Here is a 27,916-nt window from a genome sequence, read left to right as displayed (position 1 = left end):
GAAGTACATTAGCTTGACACCATTTGTTTTGTGTTCTGTGTTAGGAAACACTATCACTAATTTGGTACGACTAAATTAAGTTTAACATCAAGATTACTATCGATGTATGTTTCACATGTGTTCCAGTCGGCTCGTAAACAGTTGAAAGTGGATCTGATAGGATTGAGAATCGCGCAATGGGATATTTAAAATGCAACTGGGGCCTAATCAGAATCAAAATCAGCGTGAGTAACCAGTTGGCTACAAAGGTACACTCCCGTGCATAAGTTTGGGTTCACCCCCTAAAAAACATGCAAAAGTGTTCTGTCCATATCTCTGTGATTACACGTCCAATTGAAACTCTCTAAGTCGCATTCGAAAGAGTTATTCTTACTTCGTATGTATTTCTCCAAAAACATTCTTTGAACTTTGTATACTAAATTTTTACTTGAAGTTGTGACATTTTTCAAAAAACACACTGAAAAATCATATCTAATTTCCTCAGCATTGGGTCAACCAAAATTTTAAATCAAAGTGTTATTAGAATCGTAATCTTATATTCTTTAAAGAGACCCCACGAAATTTTGGCGGAAAAATCTGAAAAGTATTCAAAATCAATGAAACAGTCAGTCAAGTCATCGTGCAAAAGTTTGGGTTCACCCCTCAGTATGGTGTATAGTGCAAAAAATTGGGTTCACCTGAACTTACTTAAATCTGTGAAATCTCAAACCAATCATGTACGCGCCATTATTTGCGCTCAAAAAAGCTTTAAACTATTAAAATCGGTTGAAAAATGGCAGAGATATCGACAAAAATGATGTGCGTGCGGCTCAGGTAAACCCAAACTTTTGCACGATTTACATCATACTGAGGGGTGAACCCAAACTTTTGCACGATGACTTGACTGACTGTTTTATTGATTTTGAATACTTTCCAAATTTTTCCGTCAAAATTTCGTGGGGTCTCTTCAAAGAATATAAGATTACGATTCTAATGACACTTTGATTTAAAATTTTGGTTGACCCAATGCTAAGGAAATTAAATATGATTTTTCAGTGTGTTTTTTGAAAAATGTCACAACTTTAAGTAAAAATTTAGTATACAAAGTTCAAAGAATGTTTTTGGAGAAATACATACGAAGTAAGAATAACTCTTTGCCTTTTGAATGCGGCTTAAAGAGTTTCAATTGGAACCCAAACTTTTGCACGGGAGTGTACATAGAGTTGCTTAAGACCAAATCAATTTTCAGAAGAGTTTCTAGAACAGGAAAAACAAGTAGGGCTAATCAGGGTATTGAATTGAGAAATACCCATCAAAACAAATTCTGCCGTTGCTTTGCGAATTAACAAAAAATGGACTTATTGCGAGTCAATTTCCGCAAGTCAGTTTGAAGCAAATTAACTTGCTGCCCAGTGCATTGAAAAGGCAAAAAGGCAGCGATGAAAGCCAAGCTCTGTTTCAACAGAAACACCCAAAGTTTAAAAAAAATGGTGTCAACCCGACCAGAATCACATAACAAGATTATAACACATTCCTATCAGCAGCAGTTATAATAAACAGAAGTTGATATAATTTTGTTATCAAGAGGGCTTTGTTCTAAACTTGTTTTATTTTAAATAACACATTTATAACAACATTTGTTATATTTTTGACATCGCATTTATAAGTTTGTTGCCAGTAACATCCGATGTTATAAACAGTAACATAGTTTGGAATAATTTTGTTATTTTGTGTTACAACATTCTGTAATAATTTTGATATAGTTATAACAGTGTTTGTTATGTTTTAGTTTAATTTGGTGCAAATTTTGTTAGAATTTTTGTTATTTTAACTACTAACGGTACATGTTTTATAACAACTGGTGATATAAAAAAAAACCATATCAGGGGAACACATTCTGTTATAATCTTTTTTTTTTTGCGTCTGGTCGGGAAATGACAATAAAGTTAATGTTTTATACGCCTATGAATGATGATAGCAACTCCACCAGAAACTCCATCCTGTCGATCATTAGGATAAACAAACAAGTTTGGATCCCTTTCACATTTGGATCCAGGTTTCAAATAAGTTGCAGTAATAACTGATGTATGTTTTTAGCTGTTGGACAATTAAACGACTCGCCCTCTTTACGATTCACTCATGTTTTTCTTCGTGTATAATGATCGCTCTTCAACTATTTCAATGGAGGCGCTTGGTCCTTTAAGGTTTCATTCAACAAGACTTCTGAATCGCATGCATTATGCAGAGCAATAAACTCATCAAAAACTTATAGTTGATTTCAAATTTTCCCGAAATTCAAAGAACTACTCGATTAAATAGCTCTACTCGCCACATTGCAATGAACAGACGACTTTGCCAATTTCGTAGATTCGCAGAATCCAATATCCCCACAACGCTAACCAAACCAATCCGCCCGATTCAGTAGATTAAAAGCTTCTTTCGGACGAATGTACAACGCACGCCCGCTTCCATCAAAAGCTTGTCGGGCTTTATCTGAAATTGGTTTCAATTGTGATGGAGAAACCGTACGGACAACCGACAGTAGAGACAGACCTGAATTGTTCCAGCATTATTTAGCTAGGATCCACCAAGCGCGTCTCCCAGTGGTCTAGTTTTGCGTCGAGATGTCAGAGTTATTACACGCACGGATGCTGCTGCGGTGAATTACAGTGGACCACTATCGACCAATGCCTTCTTCTTCTTTCTAGCGTTACGTCCGTCCCGAATGGGACAGAATCTGCTTCCTAGCTTAGTGGTTCCATGAGCACTTGCACTGTTATTTCGAGATTATTTTATTTTTTTAGTCTTCGTTCACTTGCTGCAAAACCAAATTTTCAATAAATTTTGAGCCTCAGAAGTGTTTAAACAAATATTTGATTTTTTTTGAATCCAGACAACAAAGCATTGAAGAACTGTAAATTAGATTGAAAGCAGCGTTGCCTGGAAGGTTGTCTGGAATATTTCAGATCTTTGACGATGCTTTTTGCAAAAATCTGGTTGATCCAGATAAAATTTTATAATGCATTTGTAAGGTTCTCTATGTACGACATTTGAGATCCAGACTTTACCAGGCCAAATTTTCTAAATCTTCCAGATTTTTTAAACAAAAAATTCTTGGCATAGCCTTCTAGACAATTTCCTTGACGAAAAGATTCTCGACCGGTGGGATTCGAACCCACGACCCTCAGCTTGGTCTTGCCGTATAGCTTGCGCGTTTACCGCTACGGTTACTGGGGTCCCATGCCATCGATACCGAATCCGCAGCGAATGAATTGTTTGTCCTACGGATTCTCCGTCGACGTCGAGTGGGGGATTCAATTTTTGGATCGCGAGATTCGCGCGCTGCTGTCATGTGATACCTGAAACGGCTGTGATACCTGAAACGGCTTCTCTCCCCGGTGGACATCAGCCTAACGATGTGCCTTCGATGAAGATATAGTTGGTAAATTGAATATCGTGTGCAGCGCTTCGATTTTGCGAGCCATAGGGCAATTTGCCCATTATTGTGATATAAGAATTGAATGCTTTTTTGTCTCAAGCACGAAAATACCGCTATTTACCTAATTAAGGGTTGCTGAATCCATTGCCGTTTTCAAAAATATCATAGCACGTCTAGTTGTTGAGATATTGTCTATTTAAAATGTGAAATTTGACTATTTCATTCAACTTGCATGCAATTTTACCAGCATGTATGGCAATTTATTTGCTTATTTGCCAAAGAATTCAAACTTCATATGTATAATAAAGCTTATCAACAAAGTTCATATTACTTTCTTTGAGCAAAAGTTTTTTTTTTGTGGTTTAAGATAGTATTGTGTCAGTGTTTTATACAACTTTGGCTACCTGTAGCTAAAAATTGTAACGCATTGAAACATTTCTGACATCGGAAGCAAATTTAGCGACTCCATATCTACTAGAGACACATAGAGTAGAGTCATCAATTTGTTTTCTATATAGATATGTCGAATGGCACGCAAACTGACAATACCGTGCAGCCCTTTTCAATTATCCAGCTAGATTTTTTTATATGGCTGTATCTCGCATACTATTAGGAATTTCGCAAATTATTTACAAATTCCAAATAGTTTATGAAACATATCGGATGCAGTGGGCTCCACGGTCTGCAGTGGACAAGATTCAATGCAATATCAATTCTTCTTCCTAAGGGCGGCCAGTCAAGCGTATGCTCAAGCTCTGCACTGTGTAGGACAACATACCGCAATAATAGAACAAAGGAAGAGATTCAGATTTATGTTAAAAATTGTAAGTATCTGCCACTATACTCCAGATAAAGGATAATTTCAACACTGCAGTACACTGAAAAACGATTCAGATTTGAACACCGTGCATAGGTCCTCCATTACAGGACGGATACCCTGGTTGCCAGGATGAGCTTTCTATCGCAATACACTGTTGTGTTGCGATGCGTAGAGAGATAGAGAGTACGCGTTGCGATTGAAATCCTACCTCGATGTACGGATTCGGTATTGTGATTAATTAAATCCGCTGATTTGATTCAGCGGTATCTGATCCGGTGGTTTATGTAAGCTATTTTCGATTTTGGTTCCGGGATGGCCATAAATCATTTGGAACCTCAGAAAGGTGGGTTTGTTCAAAGACCACGATGCATACAATTTTTATCATTTCTGCATAAACCAAGATGCTCCTATGCGATTGAAATATAAGGACAGGGTTTATTTAGAAAATTTCCACAAGCTTGGAGGTAATGTCCAGAACCCCACTCAATGCCGAAGGTGTCAACACTTAGAGTAGAAAGAAACTACAAAAAATACAATCAAATTTCTAAAAGATAACAAAAAATATCTTAAGACAAATAAATGAAATGTCAAATATTGATCTATACCATTTAATTCCAACTAGAATGTGTATCCTCAGACTGATACACGTATTTCAATGTAAGGCCGTCTTCAGTGTCGTGTACTAGACTTAACAGTCGACACTAAAGACGTCCTTACAGTTGTGCAAAGCATAGCATAGCATAGACTGAATGTACATGTTTATGGTTGCTACTCCGTGATTGATCGGAACTGGTAAGAATTGCAATTCGATCCAAGTTAATAAAGGATGGGACTTTCCGATTACTCTCGAACGGCACATTTTAGCAGTTCTCTTATTATTACTCAATAACGGCGCCGGCCAAATCCTTACAGTCAGCTGGGAAAGGGAAGGAATGTTAGTGTGTTGTGATTGTTACTTCTAGAGACCGAGAATACCTCTGCATCTTTACAATCACCTAGGGAAGGGTTTTTATTAGTGAGGAAAAAGATCTGGGAGTCACCTTTGGTCGGTGAACTAATTTGGAATTTTTATCTTGCGATGAAAATATACTAGTAGATATTGGTAGAAGACTAAAGAAGTACGTCCCCCAGCAACACACATGTTATAATTGTTTATTATTAACTGATATAAGACCAAAACTAGTCATATATAAGTTTATAATACACAATTTTAACATGCGTGTTGCTCGGGTCAACATTCATAATGTCGAGCTGTTTCAAGATTATTTTTAATAACGTTGAAAACAGAAAGGTATATGCATATTAAATCTATTTGAAACAGGAATAAGAGTTTATGTCGACACTTGAAGTGACGAACCATCCATAATCTGTTTGAAAATGACATAGACGTAACGTGAAATGTGTTATCATAAGCATGAAACGAGCTCACCAGTTGGCAATCCAATATCGTTAAGAACTTATGTGTTGTAAGCTTTTTAAGCTTAAATGGGCTTCGTGGCCGTGCGGTTAGTGTTACCAAGCATTTAGCCGCATCGAGGCAAGGAGGGTGGGTTCGATTCCCGCTTCAGTCCGGAAAACTTTTCGTCAGGAACGTATTTTGACTGTGCCACTGGGCGTTGCATGCTAGTCCGTTGTCTAGTGTGGTGCTTCCTTGAAAGGACATAATCGTCCACTAAAAGCATTAACGTGTGGGTATCTTTAAAAAAAAATGATATTCCATCAGAAAAAGGTCACGAATTTAATCGATCATAATTTTTGAAAAAAAAAAATCATTAATAAACAAAAAATGAAAAACAATCTAAAAAAACATTATTGTAGCTTTTGATTGAATCATTTTAGAAATAATTACGAGTTTAAACTTAAAAAATACCCTCTTTTTGCAATATTCTAAACGCCATGTACATTTTTTCCCGTTTCCAATAGAGCCAGTAAAATAATATGCAATCAAATAAATTCAAATTCAGGCCAAACCCCGTGTTCGATTCAATTTGAACCGACAAACAATTCAATCAAATTACTTGCCGTGATTCGTTCGTCCGGACAGCAATTCAATATTAATCGAACGCAACAAAAAGGATCACATTGGCGTTAGGCGGCGGCGCGGCGCCGAAATTGACCGCCGCAGGAAATAGGATTTTTTCACACCTCAAATCCGGTAGCGCGAAAGTTCCGAATCGTCGTGACAACGAGGGCTGGGGGCATTGTGGTATTGCATTGGCATTTCATGTGGCGGTGCAACAAAACAGCTATTGATGTGCGGTCAGTGGTGCAGAACAACAACCGTGCAGATTGTATGAAAACAATATTGGGGGAATGTGTTTAGATGTGTGGTATTTTTGCGCACAAAAAACTTTAGTTTGGTTGAAGTTCCTGAGGGTTTTATGATTGACGATTTTTTTTATATTATTTGCTCTGGTGTGATAGGAATGCAGAAGTGTGATCACGAATTCATTATATTGTTGCCTTGTTGTGACTTTGTTCAATTGTTCAAAAATACAGGTTCGTTTGTCATTTTTTATTTGTCATTTGTCATTGGTCATTTGCCATTTTCCATTTGTCATATGTCATCTGTAGTTTGCCATTCGTCCCATGTCTTTAACAATATCGAATGGAACAATTGTTTCATCTGTAATCAAAGAATATTACAATTTTCATCCAGGAAAACTCAATACGGTGTTCTCATCTCAGAATTGTTCGTCCAATTTCAGCCTGAAACAATAGCGTTTTACCGAAAACCTGGCGGGGTTGGATGCTTCCACAGAATTCGATCGACGATTTTTATGAATAATTAATGGATACTGTTTCCGGAAATTTCTGGCGATGAAAGCCTGCCTCAGAGCAAAACGAGGGAAGAATTGTGAATTTTAAAATTCATTCACCTAATAGCGATAGGACCTTTCTCATCTCGAAAGCTCTATTCACTTTACTTTGAACTTTTAAAACATCTAACCCTGAGCAGTGCTGTTAGTAATTAGACTATTGAGTCACATAATTTATATTTTATTATGGTTTTATACACCAATTTACAATTATAAGACCACGAAATGTAACTTAAGTAAAAAGCGCATCTCCATCTGAGAGGTTTTACTTGTATGGCTTAAGGATGAGCTTTCAGCCTTTCCTCCAAATTTCAACATGTAAATAACATTGAGTTTCAACCAATTGTTTTACTGCAACAATTTTCCCAACCATCCTCTCGTTCCACTCCGAAAAAAAGTCGCCCACAGCGAATCGCAGAAAATGGCCTTTATAAATCGCAGTATGATAACAGGTTACCCCAACAACAACAACCATTTTCGATAACGACGTTCGCAGCACAATTCCCACGTTAATTCATTATTCATGCACTGTCCGCCCACTTTTTGTCTGTCGGGGCGAGGACCATTCAGCCTGGATTGGGTCTTTATGATTTTTATCACCGGCCAAAAGAGGGCGCTTGTTTAAAAATGATATTTCGCGGTTATCAGCAGAGTATTACCCCTCGTCCTTCGCTTCATCATCGCCATTGTGCTTGTCCTGATCGCCATGTGAGTGTGGCAATTTCTCCTAGTGGTTGACACCAAGCCACTAATAGGGACGGTGCTCCCTTGACCGTTATTGTCGAAAAAATATCAATCACATCTGTGCTCTTCAGTTGATTTTTATGATTAAACTGTCAGAATGATATTTAAAAAAAAATCGTAGAGCTCGTTTTGGAATTACGCCTAGAAGATACAAATAATTCTATCAAGGTGTGGTTTAAAATAGGTTTTATATATTGTTATTATTTAGAGTTACGTCCTTTTGAAAACGTAAAAAAGGAGGTACGAATTAATCGATATTTCTACGGCGTTTCATTCATTGCCATTTTCAGAAAATATAATTCAATCAAAATGTGATTCGAAATAGGTTTGTTTCCTTTTGATGGGGTTTCGACCCGATTTGTGTTACGTCCTTTTTGAAACGTAACTAACAAAAACATCAATTTCAAACAGAGTAACGTAGCTTCCGAATACCGAGCATTGTCTTATCGCTACATGAAGAATTTGCTCCGTAATACATCGTACCGCTTGAGCCTTTGAAAAATTAATTGATTACAAAATACCTTTGTATCATGTTTCTTGCGCTTTGTCATTGCTAAATGTGCTTAATGACAAATAGCAAGCAACATGATACAAAGATATTTTGTAATCAATTCAGTTTTCAAAGGCTCTCGCGATATGTTGCATTACGGAGCGAATTCATTATGTGATTAAAATATTGTTTGAACCACAACAATCTGGTAAACTCGATAATATGGAGTTTCAATAAGGCAAGCGAAATGAGGCGTTGAATTGACCCCAAATTAAATGCGTTAACCTTCAAATAAACTTCTCAAAAAAAAAACTATTCATTTCAATGTATACACATTGTTGTTTTGTTCATGAAACATAGAAATGTAGCACTTTTAAAGCTTGATATATCAGAACTATCCAACAAATAAGGGACTTATCGTTTAGTGACTCATAATTCAAGTAAGTCTTTTAAGTTTAATGTAAGAAGCACTAGAAATTTAGTACATATAGTGAGCCGGGTCTTATTCTTGGCACTTGTTATTCACTTCGGCAGTGGGATCTATTGAAAGCTATTGAGCTCATATTTGGACACAATGTGCGTCGTATTGAAGTACTTCTTATTGCAAAGTTTCATACAATTCGACCAAGAAAAGTGAATCGTGGAAGTGCCCAAGTAGCTACTGTTCGATATTTTACAGTTTGAAAAAATCGATTATTCTAATGTAAGATATTGTGCCATCTTCCATTATCGAGAACTGCGATTAAAATGCCTTAATCAGACAGAAAAACTAGAAATTATGAAAAAATTATGACATTTGGTCGAAATACATTAGGTCGAATGACATTTAGTCGAATGACGTTTAGTCGAAAGTACGTTTGGTCGAACGTACATTTCATCGAATGGGCATTTGGTCTAATGATGCTTTGGACCATACGTCATAAGACCAAATGTCATTCGACGAAATGTTCTAAAGATATGAGACCAAATGTCATTCAACCAAACGTCATTCGACGAAATGTCTTTCGACCAAAGCTCGAGTAACAATTCAAAAGGGCAAATCCTCAGATCAGAAATTCCGCAGTATGTTCCTATGAAAAAACAAATTTCGAACGCAATTCCGTAAAAACTTCGAAGAAAATTCTCAATTTCGAAGGAAATTTCAAAGAAAATTCTGAAGGAAATTCCGATGGCAGTTCCAAAGGAAATTTCAATGGAAATTCTGAAGGAAATTCTGATGGCAGTTTCAAATGAAATTCCAAAGCAAATTCCAAAGGAAATTTCTATGGAAATGGCGAAAGAAAGTAAAAAAAAATTAATTACGAAGAAAATTCCAAAAGAAATTCTGAAGAAAATTTCAAAAGAAATGCCGAAGAAAATTCCAATGGAAATTCCGAAGAAAATTGTAAAAGAAATTCGAAGGAACGTTCCAAAGGAAGTTCTGATGGAAATGCCGAGGGAAAATCCGAAGTAAATTCCAAAAGAAATTACGAAGAAAATTCCAAAGATAATTTCAAAGAAATTAGGGATCATCCAAAAATGACATCCATCATTAGGGGAGGAGGGGTCTACGAAATTGTGACAGAACGTGTATAAGGTATTGAAAAAAGCGTGACAGAGGGGGGAGGGTGCCTAGAAATCTCAAAAAACGATGGACGTCATATTTGAATTGTCCCTTACAAAGATAATTTCGAAGAAAATTCCGAAAGTAATTTTAATGGAAATTCCTAAGAATTCCAATGGAAATACCGAAGGAAAATCCAAAGGAAATTTCACAAGAAATTAAAAAAAAAAACATCAAAGGGGTTTCAGGAGGAAATTCAAAATAAAATCGAACTAAATTCCAAATGAATTTCAAAGGAAATTCCGAAGATATTTCGAAGGAAATTTAGAAAGAAATTTTAAAGGAAGCTCCAAACGAAATTCTAATGAAAGTTTGAAACGAAATGCGTATGGAGATTTCAAAGAAAATTCTGAAAGAGATCCCGAAGGAAATTCAGAAGAAAATTTCAAAGGAAATGCCGAGCAAAATTCCAATGGAAATTCCGATGGAAATGCCAAAACAAATTCCGAAGAAAATTCCAAAAGAAATTGCGAAGAATGTTCCAAAGGAAATTCCGATGGAAACGCCGAAGGAAAATCCAAACGATATATCAAAGAAAATTCCGAAGAAAATTTAGAAGGAAATGTCAAAGAAAATTCCAATGGAAATTTAAAAAAAAATCCAAAGGAAATTCCACAGAAAGTTCCGAATTCCGAAAGAAATCATGGAAGTTCCAAAGAAGTTACTTATTCCGAAAGAATTTGCAAAGAAAATTCTGAAGGAAATTCAGATGAATATGCCAAAGCAAAATTCAGAGGAAATTCCAAATTCCAAAAGAAATTCCGAAGGACGTTTCAAAGAAAATTCTGATGGAAATGCCGAGGGAAAATTCGAAGCAAATTCCAAAAGAAATTACGAAGAAAATTCCAATGGTAATTCCGAAGAAATTACAAAAGTAATTCCAAAGAAAATTTCGAAAATAATTTCAATGGAAGTTTTAAAAAATTCCGTTGGAAAAACCGAGGAAAAATCCAAAGGAAATTTCACAAAAAAAATCAAAGAAATTTCGAAGTAAATTCAAAATTAATTAAAAGGAAATTCCAAAGATATTTCGAAAGAAATTTCAAAGGAAGCTCCAAAGGAAATTCTAGTTCCAAACGAAATGCTTATGGAAATTCCAAAGAAAATTCTGAAAGAGATCCCAAAGGCAATTCAGAAGAAAATTTCAAAGGAAATGCTGAAAAAAATCCATAGGAAATGCCAAAGCAAATTCCGAAGAAAATTCCAAAAAAAATTGCGAAGAATGTTCCAAAGGAAATTCCGATGGAAACGCCGAAAGAAAATCCAAACGATATATCAAAGAAAATTTAGAAGGAAATGTCAAAGAAAATTCCAATGGAAATTTAAAAAATAATCAAAATGAAATTCTACAGAAAGTTCCGAATTCCGAAGGAAATCATAAAAGTTCCAAAGAAGGAAATTGCTAAGAAAATTCTGACGAAAATCCAGTTGAATATGCCACAGCAAAATTCAGAGAAAATTCCGAAGAAAATTCCAAAATAAATTGCGAAGGACGTTCCGAAGGAAATTCTAAGGGAAATTCCGAAGGATGTTCCAAAGGAAATTCCGATGGAAATACCGAGGGAAAATTCGACGTAAATTTCAAAAGAAATTACGAAGAAAATTTCGAAAGTAATTTCAATGGAAATTCCTAAGAATTACCTAAGAAAAATCCAAAAGAAATTCCACAAGAAATTTCAAAGAAAATTATGAACGAAATTTTAAAGAAATTTCGAAGGAAATTTCAAATGAATTACAAAGGAAATTCAAAAATATTTTGAAGAAATTTCTGAAAGAAATTCCAAAGAAAATTCAGAACGAAAAAAAAATCAGAAGAAAATGTCAAAGGAAATGCCGAAGGAAATTCCGATGGAAATGCTGAACAAAAATCCGAAGTAAATTCCAAAGGAAATTACGAAGAAAATTCCAAAGGTAATTCCGAAGAAATTCCAAAGATAATTCCGAAGAAAATTCCGAAAGTAATTTCAGGAATTACAGAAAAAAGACCGTCTACGCGAGTTTCCAAATTTGTTTTTTAGTTTTCCCAAATTTAAGTTGTTTTAACCCACTACGGGGAATTTGAAAGCTAACGCTGAGTAGTATACACTTTGCACTGAGTTGACTTTTTTAGCTGTTGTCAAATGGAAACTACCTACTGAGAGCTTTATGCCAGTTACGTCAAATTTTGGGTTATCCCACGGAAGAGCCGAATTGAGTCAAAAAGAGTCAAATTTAGGTTGAATATTCCAGTTTTTTGCAGCTCCATTTTGCAGATTTTGAAAGATCCAGATAAAAATTTGCAATGAATTTGTAAGGTTTTATATGTACGACATAAAATGTCCAGACTTCTTCCAGACAAAATAGGGCACTTGCAGCCTTTGTTTAGTGTGCCCAACGGACCCCTTTGATTTTGCTGGGAAACGTTTCGTAACGTGTTTTCCGTTTCAAACCGTTACACAGCAAAATCAAAGGGGGCTGTTGGGCACACTTTTCTTTGCTGCAAGCGCCCTATTTCAAATGTCATCCAGATTTTTGAAAAAAAAAACGACGTGGCATTCCTGACTAAAAACGGCAGTTTTCAAAATGGCCTAACAGTAGAACACTACAACAGCATTATGCAAGCATACTCTATTCAGTATCATGAAAGCATACATTCAGGCCATTCAGGCGATTCTGCAGTGCTAAAATTATGCAAATTTCCAAAACGTAAAATTGTTGGACCACAACATATTCAACCTTGAGGTAGTTTCACCCAATCCATAACCGTTGGTATGTGGCTAGCCATGTTGGTAAGCTAGTTGATGAAGATTTTATTTCGGATAACAACGGTCCGTTGAACACCGTGACCGGTGCACTTTTGGCACCGACAGGACAAAAGCACTACAAATTTAAAATCGATAAATTTAATTTTACTCCTCGCCGTTTTTCGGAGCAGCAGATTCGTCGCCTCGGGGGACTCGAGAAGCATAAGTTAATCCTGTTTTATCCTGTCGAAAACACCACTTCGCGCCGGTTCGCCATTACTTTTTGTTTTACCCTCTGGCTCCACCAAATGGGAAAGGTTTGCTTGGGGAATGGGGTTTATTTTTCGATTTTTGACCAGTTTTTACTGCGGTTAATCTCGATCGAATTAATTTTTCAGCAATTTTAAATAAATTGTACACGTGTCACTTTGTCATGTGGTTCTCTCTGTTGTTTGCTCTTTCTTTGCAGGCCGCCAAACCGGTGACGGAAGTATCAGCTCAGCCGATGATTCAAGTAAGTAGGTTTGGCCTGGGCTATTATGTAGGCGAAAGCTATTGATGTTCAAAACGGTTTTACCTGTTGAATTTGGAACGGTTATTCTAGAAGAAGTTTTCCGTTGAGACATGCATGTTGACCACAATCCTTCCAAAGTTCTTGTGTTTATCTCAGCAAAATATTCCTTATATTGGATTATACCCCTTACGGCATAAAGGACGATTAACACTTTTTTTAAGTGAGAAGATTTTGACAAAATGTACTATGTATATGACGAGCGATTGTTTCTACTTTAGAGTCAATATTTAAACTCATTTAGTCCTGTAACATAGATGTCACTGTGATAAGTAATTAGGTCGAAGATTTGTGAAGATAATGTTAGAGAATCCACGATAAACCGTTTTCTCTAGTTCTAGCGATTGATAGCACTTATGACTAATAGGAGGAATGACATTATAAAGAAGGACAAAGTAGGGAGAGAGAAAAAAAATATTGAGACAATGAGAGTTACAAATATGAGAACCATAAAATGCTTCCAAATCAGTAAAACAATAAGTCCTCAGTATTGATCAAACTATTTTCTGTCATTTTATTTTTTTTTCTTACAAAATGGTCAACATTTGACTAATTTACTTGGTCATTCTACGCCAAGTGTCCAAGGAAATAGCGTAAGAACTATACGACACATACCAGACGCGACGCGACATAACAAAACACAACTTTTATTATTCTTACGATCCTCAAAAAATGTACCTCCCTACAAAAAATTATAATAAATAACTGATGACATTTTACGTTTTCCTTTAATTACTTTAATTTGTATCTCCGAAAGTTTCAGGTATAGAAAAAATAGCTTACATTATTTTAAAAGAAATCTTGAAGACATTTTAAATTTACTATTATTCTGAGAAAAACCTATTAAATCCTAAAAATAGATAAACACACAAGAAAGTTTTCACACACAACTGTACAATGAAGCCCTCGATTGGCAAAACACTCCCAATAGATGGAGTCGAAGAGCCCACCCTTAATTCACGAAAATTTCAAATCAAAATTGTTAGGTCTCGATAGTTGAAAATCAGACTTATGTCGTTTTGTGAATCCGAAAATTAAACGTTTTAAAAGGGAAAACCGAGTTGGTTCGCAGAGGAATTTGTAGAACTTTGTCTGCGAAACACGATGAATCGTTAATCAAAGTTTGTTTACTTTTCAGAGATAAGTCAATTTGAATATTTTTGCGAAACTTGGTTACTAGGTTTTGTCACTGACTGCAGATGAAAATATTGGTCACAAACCGCAAACTATTCCACTTTCACGATACTCTAATCGTTATTAGTTTTAGGTCTAGTAAATTGATTGATTGATTTGACTTTATTAACGAGATTTTTAGCCCTGGGCTAGTTCATCTCGGGACCAACGGCTTTACTTCCCTTCCGAAGGAAGTCGTCACTATAACTTTTTACGTCATAAGTGACTATGTCGGGGATGGGATTCGATCCCAAGTCCTCGGCGTGAGAGGCGAGTGTTCTAACCACTACACCAGGTCCGTCCCCAGGTCTAGTAAAACATCGCTTGATTTTGAAAAAAAAAAATGCAATCAGTTCTGTGTTAGTAACTCACTATCCTCTTAATTAGGAACAACGAGACATTCGAAATCAGACCGGCCAGTAAGGAAATGGAAACAGAGTTGAACAAATTTTCCTCCTTTATCGGCAGGGTCCGTCCAGCTGCCGCCAAACGGAATGTACTAATGAAATCCCTCTGTTAATAGTATGGAAGCCAACAGAAAGGCAGAGGTATCCCCGGACCGACTGATGGTACCGACTTAATTAGCCGGATGAACCATTGTGCTGTGTGTGATAATAAATATCATAAATTTACTGTTTCATTAATTTGATTGTGCGATATCGATTGCATGGGCTAGAATAGACGGGGAAAAAAATTTGTTGGAAATGTGTGCTTTTTGTCGTACAATGACGAACCCTGGAGACGGTATCCAATCTAGTTACCTAGTAGTGTCACGTTCGCAATAAATACCATTGCTGTGACGGCCTACTAGGGTATAAAATTAATTTTCCCTGTTCGGCTGTAGGTCTGTAGGATTATATGTGAATATATTTTTTTTTTATTGATGATGTCTCTGTTTAGAGGATATATAAGGGCTTGAATTTATTCAATTCGTTATTCGGATGTCGCTGTTATGCTTCATTAGTGCTACACAACATCGAATCGATGCAAGCAGTTTACGTTCGGTTTAAAGTTTGTGTTGATTAAAGGGCTGTGTTTGCGCCTCCAGCTTTCATCGCAATTCCGTGGCCATCTGGTGAGGCACAAGGAAGGTAGAAAGGATTTCCACCTCCATTCACCTTCTATGATTAATTCATGACATTCAAATCCCCTGCCAGAGAAAAAAATAAGGTAGTGCTCGTTTTTTTAACACAACAAGGTGCAATCACTGCTAATGCGGCTAGAGGGGTTTCTCCTGGAATATGGCGAACCTTTTGGGTCCTTCTCGATGAAGCAGTTACGTGGCCACGTGCAATAGAATCATTTCATTCAATTATGTGGAACCATTAGGGTAAAAGTCGTTCCTTCCGTGAATCGAAAACGGCGCAAAGCATGGAAGGTTGGCGAACGTCTTCGGGTTGGTCAATGTTAATGAAAATTGATTGCGGAATGCACGAAAAGCGATTTCATTGAAAAATTGGAGCTTCATCTTTAAAAATATTTCTTTTTAGCTTTACGTCCCCACCAGGAAGAAATCCACTCCTTGGTTTAGTGTTCTACACCTAATGTTCTATACAAAGTTCTTATTTTTGGTATTACGCCAACACTAAGCCAAAGCCTGCTTCTCAGCTTAGGTTTCTTATGAGCACTTCCACAGTTATTAACTGAGATCTTTCTTTGCCGCACCTGCCATTTTCGCATTCGTTTATCGTGTGGCAGGTACGATGATACTCTATGTCCAGGAAAGTCGTGGAAATTTCCTTTTCGAAAAAATCCTGGACCTGGGACTGGGAATCGAACCCAGACACCTCCAGTATGGATTTGCTTTGTAGCAGCGAACTCTAACTACTCGGCTAAGGAAGGCTAAGGAACTTGTGGAAGTGCAGAGGACTCATCGGCTTCCATAAAACAACACGTAACACGTCAACATTTCTTTTCCATCGCCAAATTGACCTGCATTCGGACGCAGCCGGCGCCGTTATTGTTTGTTATAATAATGAGAGCATCACATTGAGGATGCTACTGATCCTGAGTGGTAACCAACCAGGCAACCAGGCGGCCAATGATGCTCATTTACAAAGTTGTGTGCGCCAACTGTGCTGGTGCCTATGAAACAGTGAAGCATGCTGTATAGATCATTCAAGGCATCCAAAATATCAGGATATTCTGGTCGTTGAAATACATGACATCTACAGCGGTCCATTCGTAACGTTTGATATCCGTATTAATAATTAAAGTGCCCAAGTATAACGTGAAAGCATGTTTCATGCGCATAATTTAACTATGAGCTTGAGCTTGAGCTTGAATGGCCGCCCGTGGTTGCTACTCCAGTATCGCCAGATCACAAGGAACCAACTAGATGACTGCTTGGGATTAACAGACACCCTCAGTGTATAAGTGCTGGCAATCTTCTATTTTTAGGCAACAATGGTGCCTAAAATGCCAATGGTACCTCATAATGCAGACCAATGAGAGGATGGAGTTCATGATGCATTCAACTGGCTCCCACGGTAGACCGCATATACCACTGCGTCTACGCCAGTTCATGTGGGAAGGGTGAAGGGGTGGGGTAATTTTTATGACAGAGAGGACTGCTGGTTTGGTTAACAGACTGCATATGTATCAGGCGTAAGGAAAGGCGTGATATAATTATGAAAGAATGGAATCGTAGGGAAACGGTTTTTTTTCTGTCCGTCTCGGGTTCAAATGCTATGAACTGTGATAGATCAACTGTGATATATTAAGAGTGGTAGATAGAAGCAAGTGAAAGATATGAGGATAGGGACTGGCCTGGGATTGAACTCATGACCTTCTGCGTGCGTATGAAGCAGAAGCGGTAGCCATTAGACCACAAACCCCGTCTACATGCGCATAATTTAACTGTGAATAATTAAACTCATAGTGCGTAGTTCTGTTAAACAAACGGTAGACAGTTTGTAAACTTTTTCAACGCAACAATGTTTCCTCATTTGCCAGAAGGTGTGCAGCAATGTCTCCAGAAGTATCAACGATTGTGAGCCAGCACAAATAAGCAATGTTAATATCCATCGTATTATGCTTTAATCAGTGAGAATCTGCTATTTTCCCAGTATTGCAGTAAATGATGCTGACTCAAACAATTCTTTCCCAAGATGGCTTTCGCATTGTGCTATAAGATTTTGATAAATCTTGATCGTTTATTAGGATGTTGCCCGTTGATGCCCTGGGAAGTCGAGAAAATTTCCATTACGAAAAGATCCTCGACCAGTGGGATTCGAACCCACTACCTCAGCTTGGTCTTGCTGCGCGTTTACCGCTACGGCTATCTGGGCCCCACAGCTGTTCTTACAATAATGGAATACCATCTGCGGGCGGTCAATCATTCAATTCATAATTCATGTGTTTTAAGGTATAAATAAAACGACATTTTATAGCTGACGAATGATCCTCTGTATGTGCCATAAATTCTTTTGTTCTTTTGGCTTTTACTGTGCGCCGTGTGTTGGTGCTATCTCGCTCTCTCTCACGAGCCAGTTGAAAACAGGGCGCAGAGTAAAAGTCAAACGTTTTATAGCATGCATAGGCTCATTATCACTTTTGTCAGCAATCTGTAGAAAAAAATGCGTGGGACCAGTTCAAATGGGGCTACAGGATGCCTTCAGGTACCCCTCCTGAGATTCTTTCGAAAATTCCTCTCGAAATATTTCCAGAAACTTCTCCACGAATTCTTTAGAAGATTCTTCCAAGGATTTTACCTTAAAATCTTCCAAGATAATCTCTTACAGTGATTTCTCCATGGATTCCACTAGCGCTTGTGCCAGAGATTCCTCCAAGAAGAACTTTTGTTCGCCATGAGACATTTTAGCCCGAATAGTGAATTCTTCCGGGAATACTTCGGAATTTTTTCGCAGATTTCTCCAGAAATTTTCCAAGCGATTTCTTCGGTATTCTTTCAGAGATTCCTCTAAATAAGCTTTAAGATAATTCTCCATGGCTTCCTTCAGCAAAATCTCTACAAATTCTCCCAGAGTAACCACCTGAAAATTGCTACATGACTTACTTCAAGGATTTGTCCGGATAATCTTCCAGGGATTCCTGCGGGGATTCCCCCAAGAGTTCCTCTTGAAATTCTTCCAGAGACTCGCCTATAAATTCCTGCAGGAATTTCATCAAAAATTATCCTAAGAACTTCTCCAGGGCATGCATTAGGAAAATCTGTTAATAAATTCCCTTTGAAAAATCTCTTAATGGTTTGCTCTAGAGATTTCTCCACAAATTTCTCCATCGATTCTTCAAGGATTACTGTAGGGGTTTTTCCAGAAAAAAAATCTACAGGTTTTTTTCAGGGATATCTCTAGGGATTACATCTGGAAAATCTTTACAGTGATTCTACTTGGAATACTTCCAAGGATTCAAGAGATGCCTCCAAAGAGTCCTTCAATGATTGACCTAGGCAATGCTTCCGAGATTCCTATAGGAGTTTCTCCACAAACAACTCTTGGAAAATCTGCAGTTTCCTGCAGAGATTTCTTCAGCTTTTTTTCAGGAATTTCTCTAAGAATTGCTCCAGAGATTGTACCAAAAATGAGTCGGTAGAGAATCGACTGTATATTTTAATGAAATATACTTTTCATCGACGCAATCCTTACACTGGTCACACTATTATGGTTCACCCACTTTTATGGGTCATTTCCATTTGAATTGCATGTGGAACAGAGTGACTAATAATCAAGGTGACCCATAATAGTGTGACCACTGTATCATAAAAAAAAACTTTTGAAAAAATAAAGACTGCTTAGCCGGAAGCCATATTGGATGTCCCAGGGATTTCTTCAAGAATTTCTCCAGGAAATTCCACGGGAATCCCTCCATAGGCTCCTGCAAGGATTTCTCCAAGGATTTCTCTATGAATCACAATAGTTTTTTTTTTTTTGCTAGAGCTTCCTCTAGGGATTGCTGCAGAAATCCCTCCAGGAAATTATCCGAAGATTTCTCATAAAACATCTTCAGTAAAGGAATTCCTGGAGGAATCTCTGAAAAATTCGCGGAGGAAACACTGGAGGAATTCTTATTATTTTTTATGACATCCCTGAACTGGCCATAACTGCATATTTGTAACATTCGACAAAAGTAGGCATTGAATAAATGGAACATTAAGTGTGCATTTTATGGCAGTATGGGAGGAAACTAAAATTTCTAAAGAATACCAGGAACTCAAAAGTGTTTTTTTGAGGTTGATATTTTGTACAACTGTGTGATATCATTACTAGGTGAATAGTCAAAAAATAATTCTGATGAAGTTTTATTGCTATTACATTACGAGGCTCATTTATAATCTCAGTGTGACTGTTATGCGGTTATAATTACCAATGTGACAAAACAACTTGGTATTTTTTTCGAATTTTCTAGAACAATCTCTCAGATTACAGTAAGTTGATCGAAAGTATTTATCATTTGATGACTTTCCATGGTATTAACTCCAATTTGTAAAAAATGTCGAATGTGACTGTTATACAGTTATGGGCAGTGAAGGAATTCATGGATGGATCTCTGTAGGAATTTCTTGAGGATTTTTTAGAGGAATCTCGGAATATTTTTTGAACTAAAGCTGATTTTTTTCAGGGATCTATATAGGATATCTTCGTTCAAAGATTGTTATATGAGATCTGAAACTTTGGAAAAAAAAAAGTTTTTAGGTATTACAACCTTGAAGACCTAATTGCAAGATATTTAGAAGCTTATATGCGATTCTTTTACTGTTGATGTCGTTCGAAAGTAGAAAACTAGAGCAACTCCTTAATAGTCACTGATCTTATGAGCATGGAGAAAAAAAGACCTCCAGCTCCTGCAGGAATTCCAGAACAAGTTGTATATAGAGGAAGTTTTAAGCATTTCTCGCGTAACAATTCAAAAGGGCCAATCCTCAGATCGTTGACTCTGAGAACATTCGATGTGAATATTATTCATCACATTTTCAATTCCTATTTCTCAGTATTCAAATCAATCAATGTGATTTCTTGCTAGTTGAGTGACGATTTACTATTACTACACGCTAATAATCGATGTTATTCTGAAAACTGACAAAAATGTGGAAAATATGATGAGTTTAAATCAGGCCTGCCCAACGTACGGCCCGCGGGCCGCATCCGGCCCGCCACTTCATTTTGTGCGGCCCGCGAGGAGTTTTGAGATCCTCCTCATATCAGGCCCTTTCGCTCCTCTACTAACTTGACGTTAAAACATTCCAGAGCTGATTGTTACAACTTTAGATTCTTCAAGTTTAAGCTATATTTTGAGAAGATTCTATAGATTAGTGTTTGATCTTTTTTAATTTGATTGCTGTTTTAAATGACTCAAAATGTGAAAATAACTTCTTCACTATTAATGTACAAGTCTGATTTTTATATCAATGTTTTCGGCAAAAAGTGTATGATAAAACACAATCTCACCACACCCTCAGATGGAACCTCGCAAACTTCTGAGCATGAAAAATTACAACAAATTGTCGGCAAATTTATAGCTTATAACATTTTATACAGGATTCTCACATAAATTTAACGGAAATCATGGGCAGGATTCTCCCAAATATGAAGCAAGATTTTCATTAAATTCTCAGCAGTAGTACAGAGTCCTAGCCACGATTATCACCAAAACTGGAGCATTATCCTTGGAAAGGTTCTCACATATTTTCGTAAATTACCTACATAATTCTGAGCAGGACAGACTTCTTCATATTCTAAATCACATTTTTTTAAACGAGTATTAGGTTGAGTTCTGACGGAATCCTGAAAACAATATTTATAGAATCACACACAGAATTCGCGTAAAATTCGGAGCGAGCTTCATTAAGAGAAACCCCCGAAATGTATTTTGAAATAATACTAGATGAGATTCTAACAAAATCATGTAAGAACTTATAATTGACTTCTGGGAATGCATTTTAATAAAATCCTGGACAACATTCTCACAGGGTTCAGGGCGAAAGATTTGAAAGAATTCTGGGCTGGAATCTGACGTAATTTTGAGCACATTTTTTATAGAATTTTAGGCAAAATTATAGCAGAAATATTAAAATTGCTGCATTAAAAAAAAGTTTAGCCGGCCGCACCATTTCGTTTTCGAGATTCGGCCCGCGATTCAAAAAGGTTGGGCAGGTCTGGTTTAAATGCTTGGCCCATTTTCGATTTTCATCAAGGCATGGGACTTTTTTATTGGCCAAAATAGAATTTTATTAGTGTGCTTGGCCCAAGGCTAGGCCTTTTCGGTTTTCAATGAATGAGCAAGAGAGAGTCATTGGCCTCTCACCATGCTAAGGCCAATGACAGTTTACGAAATTTTCCGATTGTAGGCCCTCTTGATAAAGCGAGAACCAATCATTGGCCTTTTCGAGCGGGGGCCAATGAATGATTTGGAAAAAAGCGGTTATTGGCCGTTTGGAAAACCGAGTTTATAATGGTAAGTTTTATGATTATGTTGACAATGTATGCATAGTTTGTGGGTGTTGGGAGATGCTATCGAATGGTATCAAAACCCGATTTGTTTAGAATTTGATCATTGGCCCTTTAGAATTGTTACGCGAGATTTGTTGGTTGAGTTTCTAAGGGAGCTTCTTGAAGAGCAGAAATACTGTTCGACCTATCAACTCAACGACTACTGTAGCTTTTTTTCCGACGGCGGGTACTTTACAATCATTGACAAACTTCTGGCTAAATCTTTGCGAATGTTTTCCCGCAAGAGCAAACTCATTAGACATTGTTTCGTGCAAAACCACTCATGGAAACCAAATGTTCTTGTTTACTTTAGAAAGAATTACTATAATACCTCTAGACTAACAAAAAATCATTGCTTCGTGTGAATAAACTGTGGAAATATGAAATAATGAGTCAAACAGATGAGCCAACTCATCCATGATTGTTTGACTGCTGAGTTGCGGCGTGATTGAAAACTCACGCATGAGAAATCTCACACTCAAATCTCACTAAATGAGCTCTCTCGCGAGAGCAAACTCATTAGATATCTGCTTCAAAAAAATCTTGCTTGATTGTGTCGTGCGAAATCACTCAATCGCCTCTCAGCGTATCAAGAGATTCTACAGAGCACTCGCACCAACGGAAAACCACGTAGGAACTGTCATCGTGTGCGTGAAAAAAAAGCAAAAATATCTCCAACTGTTTTTCTCACAGAAAACCGAAGAAAACATCATGAGCTTCGAAGTCGCGAAATTGTCACCATCAACTTAGTTCTGGACGAACATTTGAAAAGGGCCCAAGAGGTCTTGAGCCTTTTTTTTAGAAACGTAGCTGTTGAGCCCTTTTTAGCCCACCCTCGCAATCTAATACCACTATCAGAAAGATTGTTGTTTGCTCTTCCTATTGGTATTGGTGAGCGTGATAGAGTTGAATTGGGCTCAATGGCGTCTTGCAAAGTCAATGTTTACCAATGTCGATGTGCCCTTTTGAAATGTTTGTCCAGAATTGTGGTGGCGCGTTGATAGTCATAAGTTTCTCGTTAAAAGTCAATATAGCCAGTCAGAAACGCGTGAAAACCGAATGTTATTTACTTTAGAAAGGAATTCCACTAGACTAATAAGAAATCATCGAAATCATTGCTTTGTGTGAGTAAACTGTGGAAATATGAGACAATGAGTCAAACGGCAACACGTCCATGATTTTTTGACTGCTCACGGAGAAAATGAAGTACTCAAAAGTGAGTTCATTCCACTCAATTCCGGGGGTTCGTGCGTTAACCTAATTTTGAGTTGATGGGGTAGAAGTTGTTTTCATTTGCAGCCATGCGAAAAAATACCTACTGGCTAAGTTCTTTTCACTCAATCGGCAGATCAAATAACTCAACTTCTAGTACTGTGCCACTTACTCAAATTTGAGGTAACGCACTAAGGTTCGGTTTTTGGGTTGTTTTGCTCTTCGCTCTCTGACAACAATAGAAGGAGCGAATGAAATAGGGAGAGAAAAATAACTCAAAAGTAAGTTAAAAAATACTCAAATATGGGTTTTCCGTTTTCTCCGTGCTGAGATGCGTGATTGAAAACTCACGCATGAAAAATCTCATGCGTGAGTTATGATAATTAAAGTTTCTCACATCACTGATAGTTAGATTTCTGATTAGACATTTGGGGGACTCCTGATGACGTCTATGGATAAATCCTAGTTGAATCTCTGGCACCTTTATCTCGAGATCTTGATTTTTTTCAAATTTCCTATACAAATCTAGGTACCTGTTGCAGATTCATTTTATTGTAAATTACTGGCGAGAAAGTGTACTTTAGCGCATTACTGGTGAAATTCTATCCGAATCATGTGACCAATTGATCAAGGTATTCCTACAGTTGATTTCTAGGTGTATCTCTATGATTTCTTAAATTAACTTCTAGTTTCTTTGCGGGTTTCTGTGGAAATCTGAGGTAGACTCATTCTACAATTTTCCGTTGATTCCTTGAGTGATCCTTGGTGACTGTTTGAAGAAATGTACATATGACAAATTGTGAGCAAAATCCTTTGGTAGATTTAATAATAGTTTGTATGATTCTTAGCCAATTTATGGCAAGATGTCTGCCGAAATCCTTAGAAGATTCTTCATTGATGTTCGGTGAGTTACGTACAGGATTATCACCATACAGGGAAACCCCCATGATTCGATATTGAAGGGATCATCGACTCTTGGAAATATCGAGTTATGAAACAGAAGCGCTTTTTTTTTTTTGGTTTGGTAGTATGGATCCATGAGTCGATGCCGTGTCGAGGAACATCTACTGATGGAGATTTAACTGTAGTAACAATGACACTCAGTGCTCACCAGTTGAGCGACGCTGCGCAGCGACTCGGATGCGCAGATTAGAATTCGTGCAAGATTGCTTCCGATTTTGTGCTTGACGTCGTTGTTCTTCAACAACCCATTTCTCATTTGCAATACTACCATTGTTTCTTTTCAGGCCGCAGCACCCCTGCTCAAGACGCCCCTCTCGCAAGCCCAGCAGGCCTACAATGCAGCGACCTACACGGCTGTGGCAGCTAGAGCCGCCTATGGAGCAGCAGCGGCAGCTCAACCGACCGTAGCAGGCTACGCCACGGTTGCAGGGTAAGTTCGAACCCCGGTCGGGTGTAGTACTAGATCAGAATTTATGTCTCACCTTTTTATCATTAAACACTTCTAGATACGGACGTGAATACGCTGATCCGTACCTGGGTCACGGAATTGGACCAGTTCCCGGATACGGAGTAAGAATAACGCTTTTGTCTGTCATATTCTAGTACCTCACACTCATACGAACCTTTTCCATTTTTAGGCAACCATGTACCGAGGAACGTACAATCGTTTCGCGCCATATTAGATTTAAGCAGGCAACAAGTTTGTTCCGTTCATCCGCCATTTTGTATGACAACAACAACAAACCACCATAGTTTTTTTTGCACGCGCTTTCGTTTGTTTACAATTTCTCGTCGACATCGTTAAGGCGAGGCCCTTTTTCGGTTCACCGTAATATCGCGAAACAAACAGCTAAGCGCAGCGGTGACAGAGCGTGAAAATGACCCCTCGGCGAAGGAAAAGGATGGAAACTAACCAACAAACGTATATAGAAAAACACTAATCCAGGATCGATACCAAAGTTGTAGCAAAAACCATGAATGATGATCGCGATCATCAAGAGCAAAAAAGAAAAATAACAAGGAGACCCATGCTTGTAGGATCGAGGCCTACAACGCCGCCATTGCAGTTGAAATTCCGCTCTCTCTCTATCTAAAGTATGTTCGTAAATATCTGCTGTTTGTAGATATACGCAATAGTCTCGTAAAAAAAACTCACTCACCGATGCACACGGAGCGAAATCGGCACGTCAAGGATGATAATGACAACCATACACTGAAAAACCCAATGATATTCGATTGTGACAAACAGTGACAGAGGTTAATCTCTCTAGCTAGTAGTTTTGATTCAGTTTTAGGGTTCACCGCAACACTCTATAGGCGATAAGACGGCAACCAGCCTGAGAATACTCAGAAAGTTTTTTCCCCAATGATTCCGTTTGCAACCGGTTCCTTCCAGAAGTAATAGTGTGTACCGACACAAATAGTTCCTGTAGAAACAGAATTTATTCTCACAAAAAGTCATCCTCAGAATCTTCCAAAAATATTTTGTTAACAGTAGGTTTTTTCAGTTACCATCATACCGAAAATTTAGGTAGATGTTAGTGTTTGGTACAGTTTATCAATTTTGTAGAATTCTTTTTTTTTTGTGGCGCGGACAATTTCTTCGACAGAAATTCCCCGTGAAAAAAAACGCTCAAAATCGCATATTAGATTGTATTATCTCTGAATGTCATATGTGAGAAATAAAAGATTTGTAGAGTTCGAATTGATACGATTCTAGTACTGCACAGTTGCAGTCTTTCAGTCCAAATGTGTGATACAGTGCTAGATTACAGTGTAAGTTCTCAGTCCACATCGTTGTCCGTGATCCTTGTTACAACCCACACGAAAAACCACTCGGCAGAATGATTTTATATTAAAATTATTCTACTACTACGATACGAAACGCAAACCGCGAGCAAATGAGAGCGAGAGCTAATGCTACAAAGAAAAAAAAAACACGTAATAACAAAAAAGAGCCAAAGTTATCGACTAACCAGATTCAATGTAAGATGCAAGCGAAGGGAAACAAATGCTGAACGAGCATAACACAGAAGTAACAGAACACGGTTAAAATACCCACAGAATTAGAAGATGAGTCCGATTTTCCCACCAAGGACTCTCTAGTAGGTAGTCAATGTGCTCACGCTATACAAACATACACCCACACCAGACCGTACGTACACTAATCAGTTTTCCGTTTTATGGCAGCTTACGAATTTTGGTGTTGTACAATTTCCAAAATTAACAATAGACGGTAAAACATTGTGTGTTTGTGATAGGGAATCGAACGAATCCACTCAGTCAGTCTCCAGTCTTAGTGCATGAAACGCATCAGGGGCAAATACTCAATACGAAATGCTCTTCTAGTACTGCGCGTGCGAGGTTATGTTCTCTCACGGCAGAAACACTTCGAAAATCTACTCAGAAAATAGGTTATTCCTATCACAAGAAGCGGCGTTGTCATCGGTTCAAATCTCAAATCGTACGCACGAGAAAGAAAACGTATATTTTTTATGTTAATTGTTTACTCGTTAGGGTTTAGTCTGGAGATGAGTTACAGTCATTATCAAAGTACATACATCAGAGTTATTTCTTAGGTTATAGGTAAGATCTGAAAGCGCGCACACATGTTTAATCATCACCGCACAATAGCGCAACTCTCTCACGCATACACACACAGGCAGAGAAGCAAGAGAAGAAGCAAGGCATGACGAAAGACGGAGAAAAAGAAAACAAACTCAATCAGGGCATTCTATGTTTGTAAGATTTAGTTTTTCGGTTTTTAAAGATACGTTACGTTATAACGAGTAGGTTTAGGTTATGTGTTACGCTAGCGGAAAAGAGGAAGGCTTTGGTGTTTAGTGACGATAAGCGAATTACTTGCGAATGGATGGGTTTCTTACCGGAAGGTATGAAGAGGGTTTGCGAATCTTCAGCTCTATTTTGGCAGTTGTAGATCATGGGAATGTAATAACTTTTTGTGGGATGGAATGTATTAGCTAATAGAATTTTTGCTGCTAATTTTTTTTTGACAAATTTTGAAAAATCATTCATTTATCCGTGAATTTTATGAGACAATGGACATCATTCGGATCTAGTGTATTGATCTAAAAATTGTTGTAAATCAGTCAAAAATCCGAAGATTTCATAATATTTCCAGCACTTTTATCGACTTTTTCTTAAGGTGGCCAAACTGTCCCACTTTCCCCTACTAGATGTGATACACATTCTGAGCCGGACCTCTTTGTCTTTATTTCGTCTTTGTCCAAGGACGAAATTGAGCCGCAGTAGTCAAGATCAAAATGAGTTTCACTTCTAGTATTGTATGTTGTTCCTTGCTACAGAGTGCTGTACACTTTTTTCAACTTTCGCTCTACTACTTGAATTGAAGTATACGGAACTTAAAGGCCTTTAATTTGACTTTGATACAACTACAACCTTAATACCATTTATGCAGAAATAGTTTTGTTCTTATTTTGTTGGATAACTTGGTATCTTAAAAAAAATGGAAACGTACAGAACAGTAACTTCCACGCATTGCACAACAGAGATCTGTTACTCCGAGTATTTTTTGATTCATGACATTACTATGCTTTTTTACTCAGGGCGATCTTAGAATAATATCCTGTAGCAGATTTCATCCAGTTGGTAACGGTTATCTACCTGTTTTTCAATTTTGGTACTGATTTCTCCAAAACAGTTTTACTGAACAGTTACTTTTCTAAACGGCCTATCTAACAGTGAAAGATTCTCTCATTTCTTTCGATTATTACTAAATCTTCTGGTAACTGTCTTCCAGAAATTTCTCTGAAAATTCGCATTATGAATTTCTGCAATAATTTCCTCCAGAAGTTCCTCTGAGAATCTCCTCCAGGATTTTTTCCAGGAATTCCTCCGAGAATTCCCTCCGGGGATTTCACCCAAGAATTCATTCAGCAATTCCACAGGGA

At 37.6% G+C, this 27,916-nt stretch overlaps 1 protein-coding gene across 1 annotated transcript in view; it reads left to right on the top strand.

The window, feature by feature from the left end:
* LOC5568122 (mucin-5AC) overlaps window positions 1–27,463 on the top strand; it is a gene marked incomplete in the record, with an annotated part of 650,382 nt that extends 622,919 nt beyond the window's left edge. The window contains 4 exon segments of the mRNA XM_021840965.1: window positions 13,087–13,131; window positions 24,269–24,414; window positions 24,491–24,554; window positions 24,623–27,463. Coding sequence (XP_021696657.1) covers window positions 13,087–13,131; window positions 24,269–24,414; window positions 24,491–24,554; window positions 24,623–24,667 — 300 coding nt within the window.
* Window positions 27,464–27,916: the final 453 nt, after the last annotated feature.

This window comes from Aedes aegypti, chromosome 2 (assembly GCF_002204515.2).
Source record: "Aedes aegypti strain LVP_AGWG chromosome 2, AaegL5.0 Primary Assembly, whole genome shotgun sequence".
In the NCBI taxonomy this organism is placed as follows: domain Eukaryota; kingdom Metazoa; phylum Arthropoda; class Insecta; order Diptera; family Culicidae; genus Aedes; species Aedes aegypti.
This window is presented reverse-complemented; position numbering and strand designations above follow the sequence as displayed.